Raw genomic sequence first — 19386 nt, forward strand, 5'->3', positions numbered from 1 at the left:
AAAAAAAAAAAAAAAAAAAAAAAAAAAAAAAAAAAAGAATCACCTGGAGGGCTCAAATGGATTTCTGTATCATGTGTTACACGCTCCCCACTTTTCTGACTCCCTAAGTCTGGGTTGGGGCCTGGCAGGTTGCATTTACATTAAGTTAACAAGTTTCCAGGTGATGCTGATGCTGCTCTGGTATCAGAATTTGAGAGCCACTGATAGTAGGTAGTGGCCAGTCTTTGCAGTAGACCAAGAATGAATTAATAATACCTGCTATAGTTTCTGAATATATCCTTCCCTTACAAACAAATAACAAGAAAAAAACTCAAAAGGAATATCTGGTAGGGCTTACCTGGTTTGCTTTTAGCCTGTGTGAAACCAATTCAATTTTTAATTCCAGAGCTACTAGTAAGTAGTATGCCTTGGACTGTTTTTATATTAAACATTTATTTTGACTTCCATTAAATTAATTTACTTCACATACATTATTGAATACCTATCATATGATAGTTTGGAGCTGGGGCTCTAGCGCTGAATTCCTTCTCCAAGGGGCTTATGTCTAGTTTGAGGAAGATTGATAATAAACACATAATGTGTCAAGTGTTGATAAGTTACTTGGATAACAAAGTATGAGAGTTGAACATATTTATTCCTGCCTGGTATGAATTACATAATCCCTAATAGTTTCTCATTTATTAGCAATCTGATAGTATTTCCTGAACCTTAGATTCCAGCTATTCCATGTTTTTTAGATTTTATTTCACCTTATTTTAGTAAAGGTCAGTTGTAGTACCTTCTCAATAAAACTGAGGCTGTGTGAGCTTGTTATGAGTTTCAAGGTTTAAGCCTTGTGGCTTGATGTTATGAGGGCAACCTGAAGGTTTTTACATTTTGTGAACTTGAATGTCTCTAGAGGGCATATGCATTCTCCAGCTCATTGAAATGCTCACTCCTCTTTTTTATTCTTATACCAGGCCTGTTTTACTCATTTATGTTAATGGCCTGGGCCTTGTAGGCATTTGAGTTTAGAATACCTTCTTTAAACAGTTTAAAAAATAGTCCATTTTTTTCAAGCTGGAAAATCTAACCTAGATAAAATTTAGTTATTTAATGGTAATTTCATTTTTGTTTAGGTTCCATGTTTAATATTTTTTTGGTTAGTCTGAACTTTTTTGTGGGCAAAGTTGAAAGCGATTGATTACATTTCTCTAGCTAGAGGATCTAGTTTTAGAATTCAGGACTGCACGCACGCACGCACACACACATACACACATACTTTGAGGCTGTGCATGTCAAGTGTTAGATAAACCAAACAGCTAATATATTTTGTTTGTTTTAAGCCAGAGATTGGGTTGAGATTAGTAAGGAATTCAATATCTTAACATTTTCTGGATTGTCATTTTAAGTGTTGACCACAGATTGGTATGAAAAACCTTCCTAATCTTTGGCTAAGTTTATGAATACCAACTAGTGCTCGTTCTTCAAACTCCCTGTAGCTCTGCAGATGCTTCTCTGTGTTCTGCTTTCCTTTGCTACTGTGGTGAAGATTGGGTGGCTCCTGAGAAGAAAGTCATGTTAGCCAGTGTCTTAGTCTGTTCATGCTGCTGTACCAGACTATCATAGACTGGGTGGCTTATTTATCTCACACTTTTGGAGGATGAGAAGTCTAAGATCAAGGTGCTGGCAGATTCAGAGTCTGGTGAGAGAGGCTGCTTCCTGGTTCATAGAAGGCCATCTTCTCACTGGGTCCTCACATGGCAGAAGCGGTGAGGGAGTTCTCTAGAGACTCTAAATCCATTCACGTGAGGGCTCCGCCCCCATGACCTAAAAACCTCCCAAAGGCTCCACCTCCTAATGCCATCACATTGGGGGTTAGGGTTTCAACACATGAGTCTTGGGGGGGACACAAACATTCACTCCGTAATAGCTAGCATGTAAGTGAATTGGTTTTCTGTTGTTTTTCAAGCAAAATATATGTGGAAATATAGCTTCTCTTTAGATGTGGAAATAGGATTTAAGATTTTCTACTGTGACTTGTGCCTTTTTCGTTTTGGTTTGAAAGTCTGTTTTTAAAGATATTTAAAACCAGAGCAGTTTTTTTTTTTTTTTAATGCCACATGAAAGTCACCTGAGAGGCATCAGAAATCATTGCTTCTGTGGAACTTCATTCTGTCCTTACAGCTGCAGGACTTCACATCTTAGGTTCTTTTTCCTCTGTCATATCTTTGACTTGGAGATTTGCCAAAGTGTGAAACATGTGCTTGGGAAGCAGGTGTCTCCCCAGCCGCAGCGCAGGGTGGAGTTAATTGAACCGAGTGGTCCAGGAACCCATGGGGTTGGTGTGTTCATTTTTGGCTTTCAGTACTTGAAGTTTTCTTTCTGAGCTTGTCACTTACCTTCCTTAATTCCCAGGGTTTGGCGTAGAGCAGATGTATGATGTGGATTAGGTGATAAACACTTGATAGGAGGTTCAATAACCTAGAATCACATAGTGAGAAAGTTCTTTGTTTTTCAGTTACTTAAAGAAAAAAAAATTTTTTTTAAATCCTTCTGAAAGCAGAAAGGTGGTATTTTGGAGCTAGCGTGCAACACTTCTCAGCATCTGCTGATCTCCTTTATTCACAGGGAAAGCAAGCTTCACTCAGAACCTTTAAAGGCAGTAGGACCTAGCTAGAATTTAATAACACTGTGTTTATTTCTATATTGCAAATGACACTACTTTTCTGTTTTTGATCAATTCTTATTTTGTTTTAAGTGCGAGTAGTTTTATGCACAAGGGGGTGATCCTAGGAAGCACCTGCAGGAGTGTGGAGACAGAGACAGGGATGGTAAGGAAGCCATAAAGAAGGCAGCACTGTGGCGACTGGAGTGGAATCCCAGTGGAGACTTGGGAGTCAGTGCATACTCACCCAGAGTAAAGGGAGACGCTGAGTATTTACACTGAGTTCTCATTAGTCATTACTTGATGGTGGCTCCTGGGGGTGTTAATTCTCTAGAACATCCAACTGGCCTCTCCTTCAGGCAGAGCAACCCCGGCAGCCAGAGAGAACACTGGCAAATAATGGTAGGTGTTGACAGTGGCCTTTGTGGATCACTGTAAATGGGTGGGGTACCAACAGTTTCAGCCTCACTCCCAGACGTGCTAAGCTTCCTCCTACATCCTCCTCATCTTAGTCAACGGCAACCCCATCCTTCGGTGCTGAAGGCTAAAAACTTTATCCTTGACCCTTCTCTCACATCTCACATCCAAACCATCAGCAAATCTTGTTGGCTCTACCTTAAAATATATTCAAAATCTGACCTCTCCTCTTGCCCTCACTGCTACCACCTGCTCCAATCCCCCATCATCTCACAGCCTTCTAACTTAGTTTATTGCTAGTACAGAAGCTGGAATGATCCATAGAAAATCAAAGTCATATTACATCACTGCTCAAAACCTTCCACATGTCCTCATCTTAGAGTGAAAGTCAAAGTCTTTCCATTGCCCATAAGGCCCTCCAGCATCTGGCCTCCTTCTCCCTTTTGTGTGTGTGCCTGTGTGTGCACACGCATGTACAGTTCTTTTTGTTTTTAGCCTTATATGTAGTCAAAACATTCCTTTCCTCTCCATTTTCTTCCCTATTTTTTTTTTTTTAGTGTGGGTTATGTGATTCATTTGTAAATTAGATTCATTTGCCACAGTTTGCCATTCCATCTTTACCACTACATCCTGGGTGAAATTTTTTATTTTTCATACAGTGAATGTACTTCTTATAGTGTATAGTTCTGTTGGTTTTGACAAATGCGTGGAGTGGTGTATCCGCTACCGCGGTTCCATACAAGAGTCCATTGTCTTAAAAATTCCTTCCTGCTTCACCTTTGCAGACAGTCCTTCTTTCCACCTTCCAGTCCCACTGGCAACCACTGATCTGTTTTCCTCCCTATAGTTATGCCTTTATAAATAAGTGAGAGTCTTACCGTATGTAGCCTTTTTGGTCTGATTTCAGAATACATTTAAGATTATTCTGTGTTGTGTAAATCAATAGTTCACTCCTCAAGTGTCCTTTAAGTATATTTAAGCAAAAAAAAAAAGTGAACTGATTTAAGGAAAATATTGAACAAACATGATATAGGTGGCACATAGATATGAGAAACGTCTTGAACCTGAATGACTAAAATTTGGAAATCAGTAGTGTGATAGAAAGATGCTAGGTCAAGGCTTTGCTTTACCTGGTATCTCTGCCAGTGATTAGCTGTGTGCACTTGGGGAAGTCAACCTTCTGCTCTTGAGTTTCTGATAAAAATAAACAGTAAAATGGCTGATCTAGTAGTTGTTAGCTCCTATCATGGTTCATAAGACACAGCGTATCTTAGGTGCTTAGGGTAGCTCTTTTTAACATTAGCATTTCATTGTTGTGAAGCACCCATCCACCCCAACTGGATTTCACAGTTGTTAGGACAACCTGTTGCAAATGCTTTATTAAATCTATCACGGAGGAATAAGAGCCAGCCGTTAAGAACGAGGTACGCCTTCAATGTAAGGCTCCAGTTCATCCACGTTTTTTTTTCTGTTGGGCTTTTCTAAAGGGTAGGCTAGGGAGAGCCTGAGTCAGAGCTGTAGTCATGTCCAGGAGGTACTGGTGGTGCGATAAATCTCTGTGAGTTTTTAGCACCATAGCATTTGGAATTTCATTTCCATAGTCCTTTCCCTAGGTAGATTTCCCAGACCTGTCTGTAAAGATTGATTGGAGGTTATAGTTTCCCAGAACTTTATCGTGGTTCATGCATAGGCCATCTTGTCACATCATTGGCAATGTATTTGAGGGTCATTGCATGTTAAGAAACTCTCCACTGATAACGGAAACCGGGAAAGGGAACCAGAGATAATTGCTGTTTTGTTTTTATTTTTAAAGATGAACAGATTCATAGTAATTCTTTTTTAAATCATAATTAATGGCTGCTTAAAATCCCTGGCCAGGTTGGGATTTTTGAAATTGGAAATGGGATAATAATTGAGTTGTATTTAGGTGACACAGTGTCAATGTAAAATCAGAGAGTAAGTGGGAGGAATTTGAGAATGCAAGATTGATTTGTGTTTATTTTACATGTAGCACATAGTAATATTAATTTTACTTTTTACTTTTAGTAATGAATGTTATAACTATTGAAGATTATAAGAGCACATACTGGCCAAAATTGGATGGTGCCATAGATCAGCTTTTAACTCAGAGTCCTGGTGACTATATCCCCATATCCTATGAACAGATATACAGGTAAGTCAAGACTTAATTTGCCTGGGTTTTAGAGGGTATAGTGAAGTTCACAGCAACTTGAATTATGACAATTTGTATGCATATAATATATGATACCTACATTAAGGCTCTGTAAGTTATTTATATGTTCCGTACTTGTGCGTTGGGGGGTTGATTTATACTTATTGGTTTTCAAATGAAGATAGTGTTAATCCTGCCTCAGCCTGCCACGCCCACCATACATAATGCAGAAATTATAGAGGTCAGTGGAAAAAGACAAAAAATATGTAGTTTTAGTATCACAGGGAGATGTTAGCTTAATCTGTTGATGTTTGTGGCACACAAGTTTAACTATCTTTGGTTATTTTGTTTCCCAGCTCCTGGTAAATGGAAGTAGCAAATTAGTGAGGACTGGGGTGGGTTGTGAGATCAGCCCAGTCACAAGAGGAGGAAGTGACAACTGTGCTGTTCTGCACAAGTGATGCTCAAAGAGGTTATACAGCAAACGTCTGCTGACTGTCACTCTCTCTTCCTTATTTTGACATTCATTAAAATGAGAGTAGTTATCATAGTCAGACTCTCAGATAATCACCCAATATTAGATTATCTAATACTGATGAAACATTTAATAGAATACTCAAAAAGATTATTTGTAGCTGGTGATAATGTCTCTTCCATATGAACACTGATGGGGGCAGGATAAATTTTTGTTTTAAGAGTTGCAATTAGTCACTTTTTGAGGCCTTGGATTAATTATTTGACCAGTGGTTACATATTGAGGGTATGCCTTAACCTTAGGTTGAATTAAGTGCTTCAACCTTAAAATCATTAACTTGGTTTTTCTGTCTCCCCTCCTCCCCACAGTTGTGTGTATAAATGTGTATGCCAGCAGCACTCGGAACAGATGTATAGTGATCTGATTAAAAAGATAACTAATCACTTAGAAAGAGTCTCAAAGGAGCTGCAGGTAAAGAACTTACGGTATTGGTTTTAGCTTCTTTGGGATTTTCTGACTGGTTGGAATTAGCTTGTATATTAACCTTTGGAGGCTTGTTCATTTGATTATGATATAAATATATAAATATTTTATAGATAAATATTGATCAAATGTCTTATCTTTGGAATAGATTAATCTGAAAATTTGACATAAACTGTGGACATTTTTGAATTAAATGTATTTCCGACTTTAAGTCTGTTTATTACCATGCAATATTTCTTTTATGTAAAACCTTATTTGTTCTGTTAACCTCAGTATTTGGTGACTTTTATATTATAAACGTGTATATTCTAATTTTTTTCTGGAACTTTTTTGAAAATTATTATCTTTGAAGTGTTATTTGCCTACCAGTTTCTAATATTTGCTAATATAAACAGCTGAAGTCAGCATTTTGTTGATAAACCCTCTACAGATGAACATCATCCCAGCTGTAAAATCTGGGGCAAGTTGCAGGAAATATTTTATTTAAGGAAGCACTTGGCTTCTTGATCCTACTCTGCCCCTCCCTGCCTCAGTAAAGTTTCCAGTGCTTGAAGGTCAGGTACTATCTTTGTTCCAGGACCAGATCCCATTTTAGTTGTGGTGTAGAAGTTACAAGATGTGCAGAAAAGTCACTCAGCAGTAGATCACCAGGGTCCACACCACAATTAGGAAGTGCTCCAGCAATTCTGAAATATCTACAGTTTCTAGCAAGTGCTGGCTGGGTTGCTATTTGGATATTCTCCTCACTTACCTTGTGTTTTTTGTTTTTTTTCTAAAGTATAGCCAGAGCTGTGTTTATCATAGCCAAATATATCTTTTTCCTGCTTGTTAGTGTAAATTGTTTTCGTCATCTTTTTGCCATTAAATACAGAACCTTTATTCATTTAATAAATATATTTAATGCTAGGCATTGTATGTAAACCATAGATGAAACCTAAGATCTGCGCATTGTAGCTTTGAATAATTTGCTTACTAATTCTTGACTCTCCCCTCTCTCTGAATCCCCATGTTCGATTTACTGCTGAATCCTATTTATGTTCTATCTCTCTCTTGGCTCCTGTCCACTTGGCCACCACCCAGTCCAGGCCACATCATCTCAAGTGTTTTACTAAAATGCTCATCTTAGTTGGTGCTCTGCCTCTAGTCTTAACACATCTAACTAGAATCTTGCATTTCAATCAGAGTGACTGTTTCTAAAGTACAGCTCTGGTTATCATATTCCTATTAGAATAAGGTCTAAATTTCTTAATATGATTTAGGAAGCCTTTCACTTTCTGACTCCTGCTTATTTCTGCAGCCTGATGTCTTACCTTTCTGCTCCTGCATACTGAACTTATTTCAGTTCCTTGAACATTTTAAGTACTATCTCACATCTTGGCTTTTGCCATGTTTACTTAACTGTCTGAAACATTCTTCCTTTTCTTCTGCCCTCTTATTTTTTCGGTCAGTGTGAACTTAACATTTAGGCTGCCACTTAGACATCATTTGTTTTGGGAAACATTCTCTGATACCTTGTTCCCCAAGTCAGGTTTGGGAGCCCCTCATCTGTGCTACTGTAACACCCAGTACTTCATGGTAGTTCATTGTGTAATTTCTGGTTTAGCTGTTCCCCTTCCCCACATTCCCCACCCCAGTGAGGGCAGGGGAGCATGTCTGTTTTCATTATTGTGCTGTTAGTACCTTGCCCAGTATCTCATACATACTAAGCATCACTTGCTGAATGAAATGTATAGCAAATGAATGTTTATAAATATTTACTCTCTGTTGGATAGTGAAAGCTTTTCTAGTAGAAATCCAAGTTTGATCTCGTTTTTTAACATGAAGTCTTGGTGGTCTTTGGGGTGCAGGGTGTACCAGAGATTTCATTAGATCAACAAAGAACTCATCTCAAAAAGGATTGTTTTATGAATACTGTTTTGCTATTATTGAAATAACATTAAATATTCTAAAACAGAAAACGAACCATTTCAATTCAAATTATAAGGATAAAATAATTACTTGTCTTGCTTATAAAAGTTATCTATGAAATGTGAATTGGAAATTTTATAATATGTTTTACACGTATGCTTTGCCATCCCATGAGTCATTAATTTGACTGATAGAATTGTGATTTGCTAGTTATTTGTCATATTGCAGTTTCTGCTTGAGTAGAATTTTTTCTTGTACTTAATTTTGTAAGCACTATATGACTACATTTCATTCTTACAATTAGAATATTACTGTAAAATGTTTTTTAAAGTTAGAGGGCACTATAGTACTGCGTTATCAAGCTCAGTCTAATTGGCAGTTTTGGAAGACCACTTGGCTACATTCTCTGGCATAACTTTGCTTGATCAATGATCAGTAATACAAAGGTAACCTGTTACTTGCCCAGGATGGGCTGCACAGGGTACTAATACTTGAGAGTCACTGAGGTTCAGAGAGTAAGTTTCTGAGGTTTTGGAGAGTGAGATCCCTGTCAGTGTGTGTAGAGCTCCTTTATTCTTTATCAGGAATGCATAATAGTTCATTGTACCTTGCTTTATTGATGTACCTCAATTTATTTAACCACTTTTTAATCCATGAATATTTAGGTTGCTTCCAGTGTTTTGCTGTTACTAACAGTGCTACAGGGAATAATCAATCTTGTAAGTTTTATTATGCTTTGCTTCATTGTACTTCACAGATATTGCATTTTTTACAAATTGAAGGTTTGTGGCAACCATGTGCTGAGCAAGTCTTTCGTCATCATTTTTCCAATGGCATTTGCTTGCTTCTTGTCTCTGTGTCACATTTTGGTAATTCTCTCAATATTTCAAACTTTTTCATTATTTCTATATTTGTTATTGTGATTTGTGATCAGTGATCTTTGATATTACTGCTGTGACTTGCTGAAGGTTCAGATGACGGTTAGCATTTTTTAGCAATAAAGTATTTAATTATTTTTTTATTGTTATTATTATTTTTAGCAATAAAGTATTTTAAAATTAAGGTATGTACATTGGTTTTTTTTAGACATAATGCTATATTGCACACTTAATAGATTACGGTATAGTGTAAATATAATGTCTATATGCACTGGGAAACAAAAAATTCATGTGACTCGATTTATTGATATTTGCTTTATTGTGGCGGTCTGCAGTTGAACCTGCAGTATCTGTGAGGTCTGCCTGTCACGTCATTTACTATGTCCATATTTTGTGGTTCACAAAAGTTGTACCAAGTTATGTGCTTCCACTGGTTCTGTATGTTTCAGAGTGCCTGTTTTCCCTACCATTACTGATATGGCATATTAGGTAACTAAAGAATTTTTGCTTTATACTAATAATAGGAATAATTCTTATAAAAATAACATAGACAAGGGTGATAGCTCTTTTGATGCTAGTATTTAAAAAACCATATTGATAAATGTGAAGGTAATATACGATGTAAAACCAGGGAATTTAGCTTGTTTTTAGAATCCATACATGTCCTACTTTGAGTTCAGCAATATGGGACTATAAAAAAATCTTACTTTGAAATGATCTTTTTTGTAAAAGGGTGTAAACTCAAACCATTATTAAATAGCAGGGTAAAGTGGATAAAAACATGGGGACCTGGGCTCTGGTCTCAACTCTACCACTCAGCAACTGTGTGCCTCTTGATTAAACATGCTAATATCATCTTGTGAATTTTCTCAACGTTAAAATGAAGTGGCTTTACTGAAACATCTGGTTGCTTTAAGCTCAGTTCTAAGATATTTTTTCTTTTCTTCCTGCTTGGCAGATGCTTCTTCATTCTTTTCTCAGGCTTAAACTCATTTGTGTCCACCTGTGTAAAATCTTCCTAGAACCCTCACACTCCCTTCAAACAAACAAACAAACAGAAAGGCCATTGGAACTTTTTCTTCTGTGCATTCGTAGCGTCTTGGCAATAACAACTCTGTATTATTTTTGCGTCCATGTCTGGCCACCTCACAGCCCTGTCCTCCTTTGAGGGCTTGTGTTTTTATCCTTAGTGCCTGGCAGTTACAGCTCAGCAAATGTTGAGTGAATGCTCAGCATCAAATTTGACCAGTGGGAAGAGTAGCATAATTAGCCTTGTATGACCACTAATCTTTGTGTCTCTAGATGCTTAGGCAGTGAATTTATTCATTGTTCAGTTAATCCAGTACATTAATTTATTCAGTGTTGCAAGTACGTGGCATAATCCTGGTGTAATCTCTACTTTATAGAGACCTTAAGGGCAGTTTTCACTGGGGACAGAGCAAGAGTGTATGCCAGGCCCCATGAGCCAGAAAAGTTTTATTTGGGTGGAGTGTTTTGTTTGCGGTTGCAGCTCTGATGTTAGTAATGATATATTGTTATTATGAGCTAAAACAGGAGTGTGGGATGAGTTGAATTTGACAGATAATCAGAAATTTAGTGTTGGGGTTGATAAAATCAATGAGTTGAACCTTTAGGGCATCAGCCTCTTATCTCTCAAGGGCATCTTAAAATAGCTACTGGTGTGTGTATAGTTTACATGGCCCAGAGTGACTCACTTATCTCTATCAAAAGCCAGTGTTGGAGGGACTGAAGAGTGTATGAAATAATGTTTCCTATTCCCCAGTTACTGATTTAAAAGCTAGAGAGTACTGGTTTTTAGAGATTGTAAAAGATTATTTTAATTTGTTGAACCTAAATGCTTTAATATAACAACATAATCTAACTTGCTTCCTCTTTTAAAAAAATAAATATTGTTTTCATTTTGGAAACAGTGACTTTTTGACCACTTTGGTAACTTAAAAAATTTTTTTGTTAAATTTATTAAACTACTTATATAGCTAAACCTACTTAGTATTCTGCTTACTCTTGTATTTTATTATGTGTATATCTATACTTTTTACTTACTACTAGATTGTTTGAACTGTGACATATATTTTGCGTTAGTTTTTTTTTAAACTGTTATCTCCGCTTGTGCTTCACTCCTCTGTTCTTTAAATGTGGTAATGAACATCTCTATTTTATTTTCCTTTTTCCATGCCTCCAGAACCTCAAAATGTGAATTTCCAGTTCTGATTTTTTGATACACCAAAATTGGTTTATTAGTTCAGTAAACAATATTCTGGTTAGTTTTGGCAAATTCTGTTGAAACTTTTAGCAATCACTGTACTTTTGGTGAGGGCTCAAACCAGCTTTTCCAAATGCCTACTCGACATTTCAACTTGGATTTCTTTTACAGATACTTCATATTCATGTCTGAGTCTAAATTCCTCTTCTCTCAAATCAGTTTTACTCTCAGGCTTGAGATTTTATATTCACCTTTGACTCCTTTCTCCCTTACTTGTTATTTCCAGGTGATAGTCAAGGTTGATAGAATGCGGTAATTTCATTTGCTTCTGTCCCCTTTCATTCCCATTGCTGTCATCTTTTTCCTTATTATTGGTTCATGCCTGCACTAGAGCAGTACTCTCCTAACTGGTCTGCCTTTCTGCAGTCTGTTCTTTTGACTGACTAATCCGCTAAAAATGCTAATTTTTGATGGGCATACTTTCTTGTTCCCAAACCTTAAAGACTCCCTGTTGCTTTTCTCAATCACAGTTGATTTCTTGGACAGTATAAAAACAACTGGGCTGGTTGACTGGTTACAGGGCTACCTAGTGGGGAACTTAATATAGCTAGCTCTTTCCTATATAACTATGCAAGGTACTCTGTTAGGTACAGCCATAGACATATGATTGATAAGGCTAGATAATTTTAGGCCAACCCTCCTGCCGAGAACAATTTTTAAAATGGGCCAGGGAGCTAATAAAAAAATGAAGAATTGTAGCACCAAGACCTGGGAAGAGAAGGAAATCCAGAGATGGGAGACTAGCACTTGAGCCATTTCTCTACTAGAGGCACCTATTTATTCTGGAAGAAGAGGCTACTAGGCTGAGAAATTTAATAGAGCTTTGATGGGTTTATGGGGATAGAGTAATAAAAATTGGAGGTCAGGTCCCACCATACCGAAAGGATCACATCCCAGGTGTAGTAAGAATAATCAGTTACAGACTAGCTTGTTGTAGCTGGCACTTGATTCCTGATTGGATTAAGATGGCCTGGATTTGCTAGCTCCTCTAGTTGCTTACCAGAAGTGAAAGTAAATTCCTCCCGGAGAAAGAACATTATCCTAGACATCAAATTGTTTCCATAATTTTTCATAAACACTGTCTGACGTTCAGTCAGAAATATGTAGTTATATTAGGAGGTGAGGTGATCATAAAACCAAGAGAAATGGAGAAATACATTTTTTAGACAAGAATTGGGAGAGTGCTTCCCTTGTGGCACAGTGGTTGAGAGTCCGCCTGCCGATGCAGGGGACACGGGATCGGGCCCCGGTCCGGGAGGATCCCACATGCCGCGGAGCGGCTGGGCCCGTGAGCCATGGCCACTGAGCCCGCACATTCGGAGCCTGTGCTCCACAACGGGAGAGGCCACAACAGTGAGAGGCCCGCATACCGCAAAAAAAAAAAAAAAAAAAAGAATTGGGAGAATTCATCACCAGTAGTCTCTAACTTTAAAGAAATACTGGAATGTTCTTCAGATAGAAAGAAAATGTCCCTAGGTGAAAATTTGGAGAATCAGTAGGAATGAAGGAAAACAAGGATAAATATGCAAGTGTAGAATAATAATAGTGATAATGTCTTATCGGGTATAATATAAATAACCCAAACACATGGCAGTTGCATGGAAGATGGAAGAAGGTAAAAGGATTTAAAATGTTCTAAGGCCCTTGCATTGTTGAGGAAGAAGTAAAAGTACTCATTTATTTCAGACTGTGGGAAGACAAGGATGCAGTCTATAACCTTAGGGTAATCACTAAAAAAAAACAGTAAAACGTGTAATTAACAAGATAATAGAGAAAATGGAATAATTTGAAAATAAAGGAGTCAAGAAAGGATAGAGAAAGGTACAGAGAACAGATGGGACAAATAGAAAAATAGTAAGGTAATAAACTTCAGTGTATCAATTACATGAAATGTTAAAGACAAAATGCTGCATTAAAAAAGTAAGTAATTATTGGACTGAATGACATTCTGCAGCCTTACTAAATGCTGCTAACATGAGACACATCTAAAATATAAGGAGACAGAAAGATTGCAAGCAAGCAAGTGATGAAAAAAGATACACCATACAAACATTAGCCAAAAAGAAAAACAATATAGCTACATTGATATCATAAAAAGTAGACTCACAGCAAGAAGTAGTATTGGATATAAAGAGAACCTTTTACTATGACAGAACGTTCAATTACTAGGAAGATAATTCTAAATTTGTATCGACCCAAAATACCCAGAAAAATCAACAGATCCAAAAGGAGAAACGGACAACTCCACATAGTGAGAAATTAACACATCAGTGGCTTTAGTGTTTATCTCAAGAAATTAGAAAAAGAACAACAAATGAAACCCCCCAAAAAGAATTAAGTCACAGTCTCTGCTAGTGTACCTTTGGAACAATAAGAAATATTCAGGGAACTATGGTACAAAGCAGAATAAAGAAAGTGCTGTATCAGACTAAAGGTGAAATGGTCACAGACAGATGGAGGGATGAAGAGGAAGATGGCGTTAAAAATACGTCATGAAAAATGATATTTGGGGAGGGGGTGTTTTGAGCTGAGAGAACTTCCATAAGTAAAGGCTTATGGGTAAGAGAGGTTTGGGTAACAAGGAGTGGTCCTGTGCGGATAGAATGTGAGGTATTTGAGGGAGATTGGGAGGTGATAAAGATGAAAAAGGCAGATTGGGGCCAAATTGTAGAAGCCCTTAAAGGCCAGGAGTTACATTTTAGGAAGATCCATACAAGATGGATTGGAGTAGGAAAGAATGAGATGTGATTACAGTAGGCTAGACGGATTACAGGTCCACAGTCCCTTATCTGTAATTCCAAAATAGAAAAAAAGCTTTGAAAATGGATTTGTTTCCCTCTAAGTTTGGTGCCAAAACTCATTTGGAGTAAAATTTGATTTAAACTCATGTGAGGAAGGAACTTAGTTGGGAACATTCATGTATTTTCTCCCAGAAATATCAATGGGTTGATATTCCCAATCTCTACTGGGTATTTTACATAGTATATGGTATATGTACCATAATACCTTCTAAATCTGAAATCCTCTGAATTATGGCACATCTGGCCCTAGGAATCTTGGATAAGAAATTGTGAACCTGTTGGCAATGAAAAGGGAGAAAGAGATGTCTGGGGCACATTGCAGAGATCAAAGAAACAGGATAGATAAGACAATAATTAAGTTGGAAGAGAGGTGGGATGAGAGGATTTAAAGATCATTTTGGTTTCAGTGGAACTGTTAGAAGTTGGTAGTGGGGACTTGAGAGAGGGAAGGAGAATGATAGTGGTTTTAGAATGTTTAGTTCAGCTAACATTTAGTGTCCACATGCCAGGCATTGTGCTAGATGCAAAGGGTACAGTGATAAATAAGATGGATTTGTTCTTTGTACTGTTTAGGGGAAATGTGCAATGGTCATTTTAATATACTGAAATGTGGGGCTTCCCTGGTGGCGCAGTGGTTGAGAGTCCGCCTGCCGATGCAGGGGACACAGGTTCATGCCCCTGTCTGGGAAGATCCCACATGCCGCAGAGCGGCTGGGCCCGTGAGCCATGGCCGCTGAGCCTGCGCGTCTGGAGCCTGTGCTCCGCAACGGGAGAGGCCGCAGCAGTGAGAGGCCCGCGTACCGCAAAAAAAAATGTGTGTGTGTGTGTGTGTGTGTGTGTGTGTGTGTGTGTGTGTGTGTGTGTGTGTACACTGAAATGTGATGAGTAGTAGGATAGAGATATGAAATGAGTCACAAGTCTTGCTGATTTTCTCCCTTGTATAATGTCTCAAATTTATCCCCTGCTACTTCCCTAGTTTAGGTCCTTAGTTGTACTTTCTTGAACAATAGAAAAAGATTTCTAGTTTGTATCTTGACCCTGCACCTTCCCTCAACCCATTTTGTTTATTTTTTAGACGTGTCATGTCATTCATTTTCCCAACCTTCTGCCTCTCCTTTTACCTAAAGAGCAAAGACCGTACTCCGTAAGAAGAATTTCAAGGCCCTGAACTCAGCAAGATAGTGTAACAGTATTTTGCTTTTAAAATTTAAATGTGGGAGAGGATGTCTTTTTATCTTTGTGTATTTTCTTAGTTTCTTGTGCCACTATTTCTTTCCTCCCTTCCCTTTCTGCAGAGGGGGCGTTCTAGTTGTCTGTTAGGGTTTTCCCAGTTTTTAACTTCTCTATTCCCGGTAGGCTTAACTAATCACTTTCTCTTCTTTGCTGCTGTAGCACTTTATTTGTGTTGCTGCTAGAGTACTTAGTTTAGCACTTGGGATATATTTAGTTACCAGCAGGATGTCACCTTTGCAACACTGGGAGCTTCTTCTTTTTTTTTTTTAAATAAATTTATGTATTTTATTTATTTATTTTTGGCTGTGTTGGGTCTTTGTTGCTGCGCACGGGCTTTCTCTAGTTGCAGCGAGCGGGGGCTACTCGTTGTGGTGCGCGGGTCTCACTGCGGTGGCTTCTCTTGTTGCGGAGCAGGGGCTCTAGGCACGTGGGCTTCAGTAGTAGCATGCAGCCTCGGTAGTTGTGGCTTCTGGGCTCTAGAGCGCAGGCTCAGTAGTTGCGGCTCATGGGCTTAGTTGCCCCGCGGCCTGTGGGATCTTCCTTGACCAGGGCTCGAACCCGTGTCCCGTGCATTGGTAGGCGGATTCTTAACCACTGCGCCACCAGGGAAGCCCATGGGAGCTTCTTAAGGGCATGAATCCTGACCGACTTGTTTCTCTTGGCCTGTGTGGTATTGAACTAAGTGCTCATTAGGTGAATATGCTGGTCTTAATGCTATTAATCAAATGTTTCCAGTCAGGAGTGTATTTCTCTATGCCACTGAAGTTAGACTTGGTCAAGTGCTTTGGCCTGTGAATTGTAAGAGAAAGAGAAGTGTGTTTGGTGAGGTGCATACCCAAAGATCTGAAGCCTTTAAGATCGGCAGTGCAATTTTCCACGTTTCCCTTTCTCTGCCAAGTGTTCTAGGTGGTAGAGGCTCCCTTAACCTGCGTCCCTGGGTGATTGTAACATGAAGCAGACCCTCAAGATGGGCATGTAACATGGGAGAAAGAAAACTTTGCTATAGTTTCTTTTCTTTTTAAACACATTAAAAAATTTTGTTATTTTTTAAATTGAGATACAATTCACATACCCTAACATTCACCTTTTTTAAGTGTACAGGTCAGTGGTTTTTAGTATACTCATGAAGTTGTGCAGCCATCATCACTTATTTCAGGACATTTTAGTCACCCCAGAAAGAAGCCAGCACTTATTAGCAGCCACTCACTAATCTCCCCTCCTCTCAGCCACTGGCAGTAACTAATCTACTTTGTGGATTTGCCTATTCTGGACACTTCATAGAAATGGAATTAGTCAATATGTGACCTTTTGTATCTGGCTTAATTAACTTATTAACATGTTTTCAAGGTTCATTCATGCTTATAACATGATACTTCATTCTTCTTTTTGGCTGAAAAACATTCCATTGTTTGGTTATGCCACATTTTGTTTATCTAAGCTCTGTTTTGTTAAGTCACTGAGATTTTGGGGGGGGCGTTGACTGGTAAAATCAGTATTTGAATTGATAATACTTAGAAGATTCTGTTTTATCCCACTACCATTTGGATAATTGAACTTCATGGATATAACATCCTTTACTCTTAAAAGTGTTTTAAATGACACTTAGACAATTTGATTATTTTTGTGTACATCTGAATCCGGAATCCACTAGAGCAGTTGGGAGGCATTTTCTCCCCACGTAATGTTGATAAATTTATTGTATATGTTAATATACTTCATGAAATTGAGAGTATATTTTCACTTTGGCCAAATAAAAATATTCTGATATTTTGATCTAGTAGCTTTATAGTCAGGAACCCACTAGCAAGTGTGTTTCTTCCAACAGTTTCTTTGTCAGTGATTTGGAACTTACACTGTACATTACCACCAAGAAACAGTGTTTAAACAGAGGTGTTGGCTCCCAGGCCAGGACAATAACATTGAATTGTTAGGAACAGCACTGATAATACTAACCTGAGTGCAGGGTCCTGAGGAGGAGAGACCACAAAGACAGAAGCAGAAAAGGAAAATGGTGCAATTTTTATTCTCAAATAAGGCAGAATTTAGAATAGTTTAAATGATTATTTGTCAGCTATTTTAAAGGACGTTAACTAATTGCGTTTAAACCATTCATTTAAATGAATTTAGAGTACTTTTAATGTCTTTTAAGCTAAATATATCAAATATATCTTGGTTGAGTTAAATATAGTTTGACTCTCAAACCAATTAATAATGGAAATTAATAGAAACTAAACCATAATCAGTCGACATGACTTAACTTTGATTCAGTCTTCATAGACCCCAGATTACCTGTAAAAGCTTTATTGCCGAACTGGCAACAAATGAAACCAGGTTATCTTCGTGTTTAAAATGAGCCAAGGATTGCTTTGCTATTTGTGTTTTGTCCAGTGGGTGGCAGCATAATTCAACTAGTTGTATGCAGTCATTTGAAAGCTTGTATACCTTTCAAAGGCTATAATTTCTATATCTGTTGAGCTACAAAGTGTGTTTTAAAAAATCTTTCATTCTCCCAAAATAATGCTGTTTACTCCTTGCTATAGTGAGGAATATTTTTAGATAGTGAGAACATTGTTATCCTTTCTGCATAGATTTCAAGTAAGGTAAATATCACTGCCAACTGGTAACTGTCTCTTCACAGAAAGTCTTTTTTTAAAAAATAGATTTATTTATTTATTTATTTATTTTTGGCTGCGTTGGGTTTTTGTTGCTGCGCGTGGGCTTTCTCTAGTTGTGGCGAGCGGGGGCTACTCTTCATTATGGTGCGCGGGCTTCTCATTGCGGTGGCTTCTCGTTGCAGAGCACGGGCTCTAGGTGCGTGGGCTTCAGTAGTTGTGTCACACGGGCTCAGTAGTTGTGGCTCGCGGGCTCTAGAGCGCAGGCTCAGTAGTTGTGGCGCATGGGCTTAGTCGCTCTGCGGCATGTGGGATCTTCCCAGACCAGGGCACGAACCAGTGTCCCCTGCATTGGCAGGCGGATTCTTAACCACTGTGCCACCAGGGAAGTCCCCAGAAAGTCCTCCTGAATAAGTTATTTGGAGATCTATTTTTAAGTCCAAACCAGAACTTAAAAGTAGTTGTTATAGCGAAGTTGTTCTTAGAGAATTTGCCAGTGAGACGCCTTAACCCTCTATCAGTCTACAGGCTTCCATTCAGACCATAATTCTAATAAGTTTACTACCATCCTTTGAAGGCAGGGTTTGTGTTTTCTTTTCATGTGTCCTTATAGAACTTAACATAATGCCAGGCCCCAAAGAGATCCAGTAAAAATACTTACTAGTTGACAAAAATAAGAACCATATGCTTGCCTTACAGCTGAGATTATTAAAACCATCTACTTATTCCAGTTAAAACAGCATCCTTAACTCAGGAAATGGAATTTATGATGAGCGGGAGAGTCAAATCACTTAAATAATGAATAATTATTTGCAGTTGTTTATTATCAGAGTGTAAAGAGTACATTTAGGAGTTGTACTCTTTTTAAAACAAACTTTTTGTTTTGAGACAGAGTTATGTGCTTAAATTGGAAGTTTTGCTCAGTGGTGAAAGAGATGAGGCACATCGGAGATTGAGAAGTCATCCTATTTCATCTGACTCTGGGTATTTTCTCTTATGAAGTAATCTTGAACCTTTTGTAACTGTTCTTTGTTACCTAGCTAGTCAGTTAAAAAGCTGAGATTAGAACCTAGGTTTATCTCATTGTCATGTGGATAAGCTAAAGGAATCCAGGATCACAGAGGCTTGGCTTTAATTTTGTTTAGTGTTCAAGTCCAAATAGTATTTGGAAAAGGAGGAAAGTCTTATCTTAGAAATAAGCGGGGAAGAAATTTCCGTATAATTGTAATAGTAATGATAGTAGCAGTTAACTTTGAAAGTTAAGAGACCTAAGAGAGAAATGTCTTCTACTGTCTTTTAGACTCACTTTGACTTTTTTATTGTTGCTTTTAGTTAGAAAATCATCTGTACAACTTATGTTAGGAGCATCAGATATGTGCGTTATAGTTCTTACTAGCTCCTGAGATTCATTTACCTTCTACGTAACCTACCGTTATTTGGATACTTTACTATGGAAACAATATCTACACAGCAGG

General features: G+C 38.0%; 1 protein-coding gene across 1 annotated transcript in view; it reads left to right on the top strand.

Moving 5' to 3' along the window:
* CACUL1 (CDK2 associated cullin domain 1) overlaps positions 1 to 19386 on the top strand; it is a 63888-nt gene that overhangs the window by 16895 nt on the left and 27607 nt on the right. Inside the window, exons 2-3 of the mRNA XM_007469583.1 lie at positions 5111 to 5237; positions 6081 to 6183. Coding sequence (XP_007469645.1) covers positions 5111 to 5237; positions 6081 to 6183 — 230 coding nt within the window. The remainder of the gene's footprint in view (positions 1 to 5110; positions 5238 to 6080; positions 6184 to 19386) is intronic.

The sequence above is a fragment of the Lipotes vexillifer genome, unplaced genomic scaffold, assembly GCF_000442215.2.
Source record: "Lipotes vexillifer unplaced genomic scaffold, Lipotes_vexillifer_v1.1 scaffold240, whole genome shotgun sequence".
Lineage (NCBI taxonomy): Eukaryota > Metazoa > Chordata > Mammalia > Artiodactyla > Lipotidae > Lipotes > Lipotes vexillifer.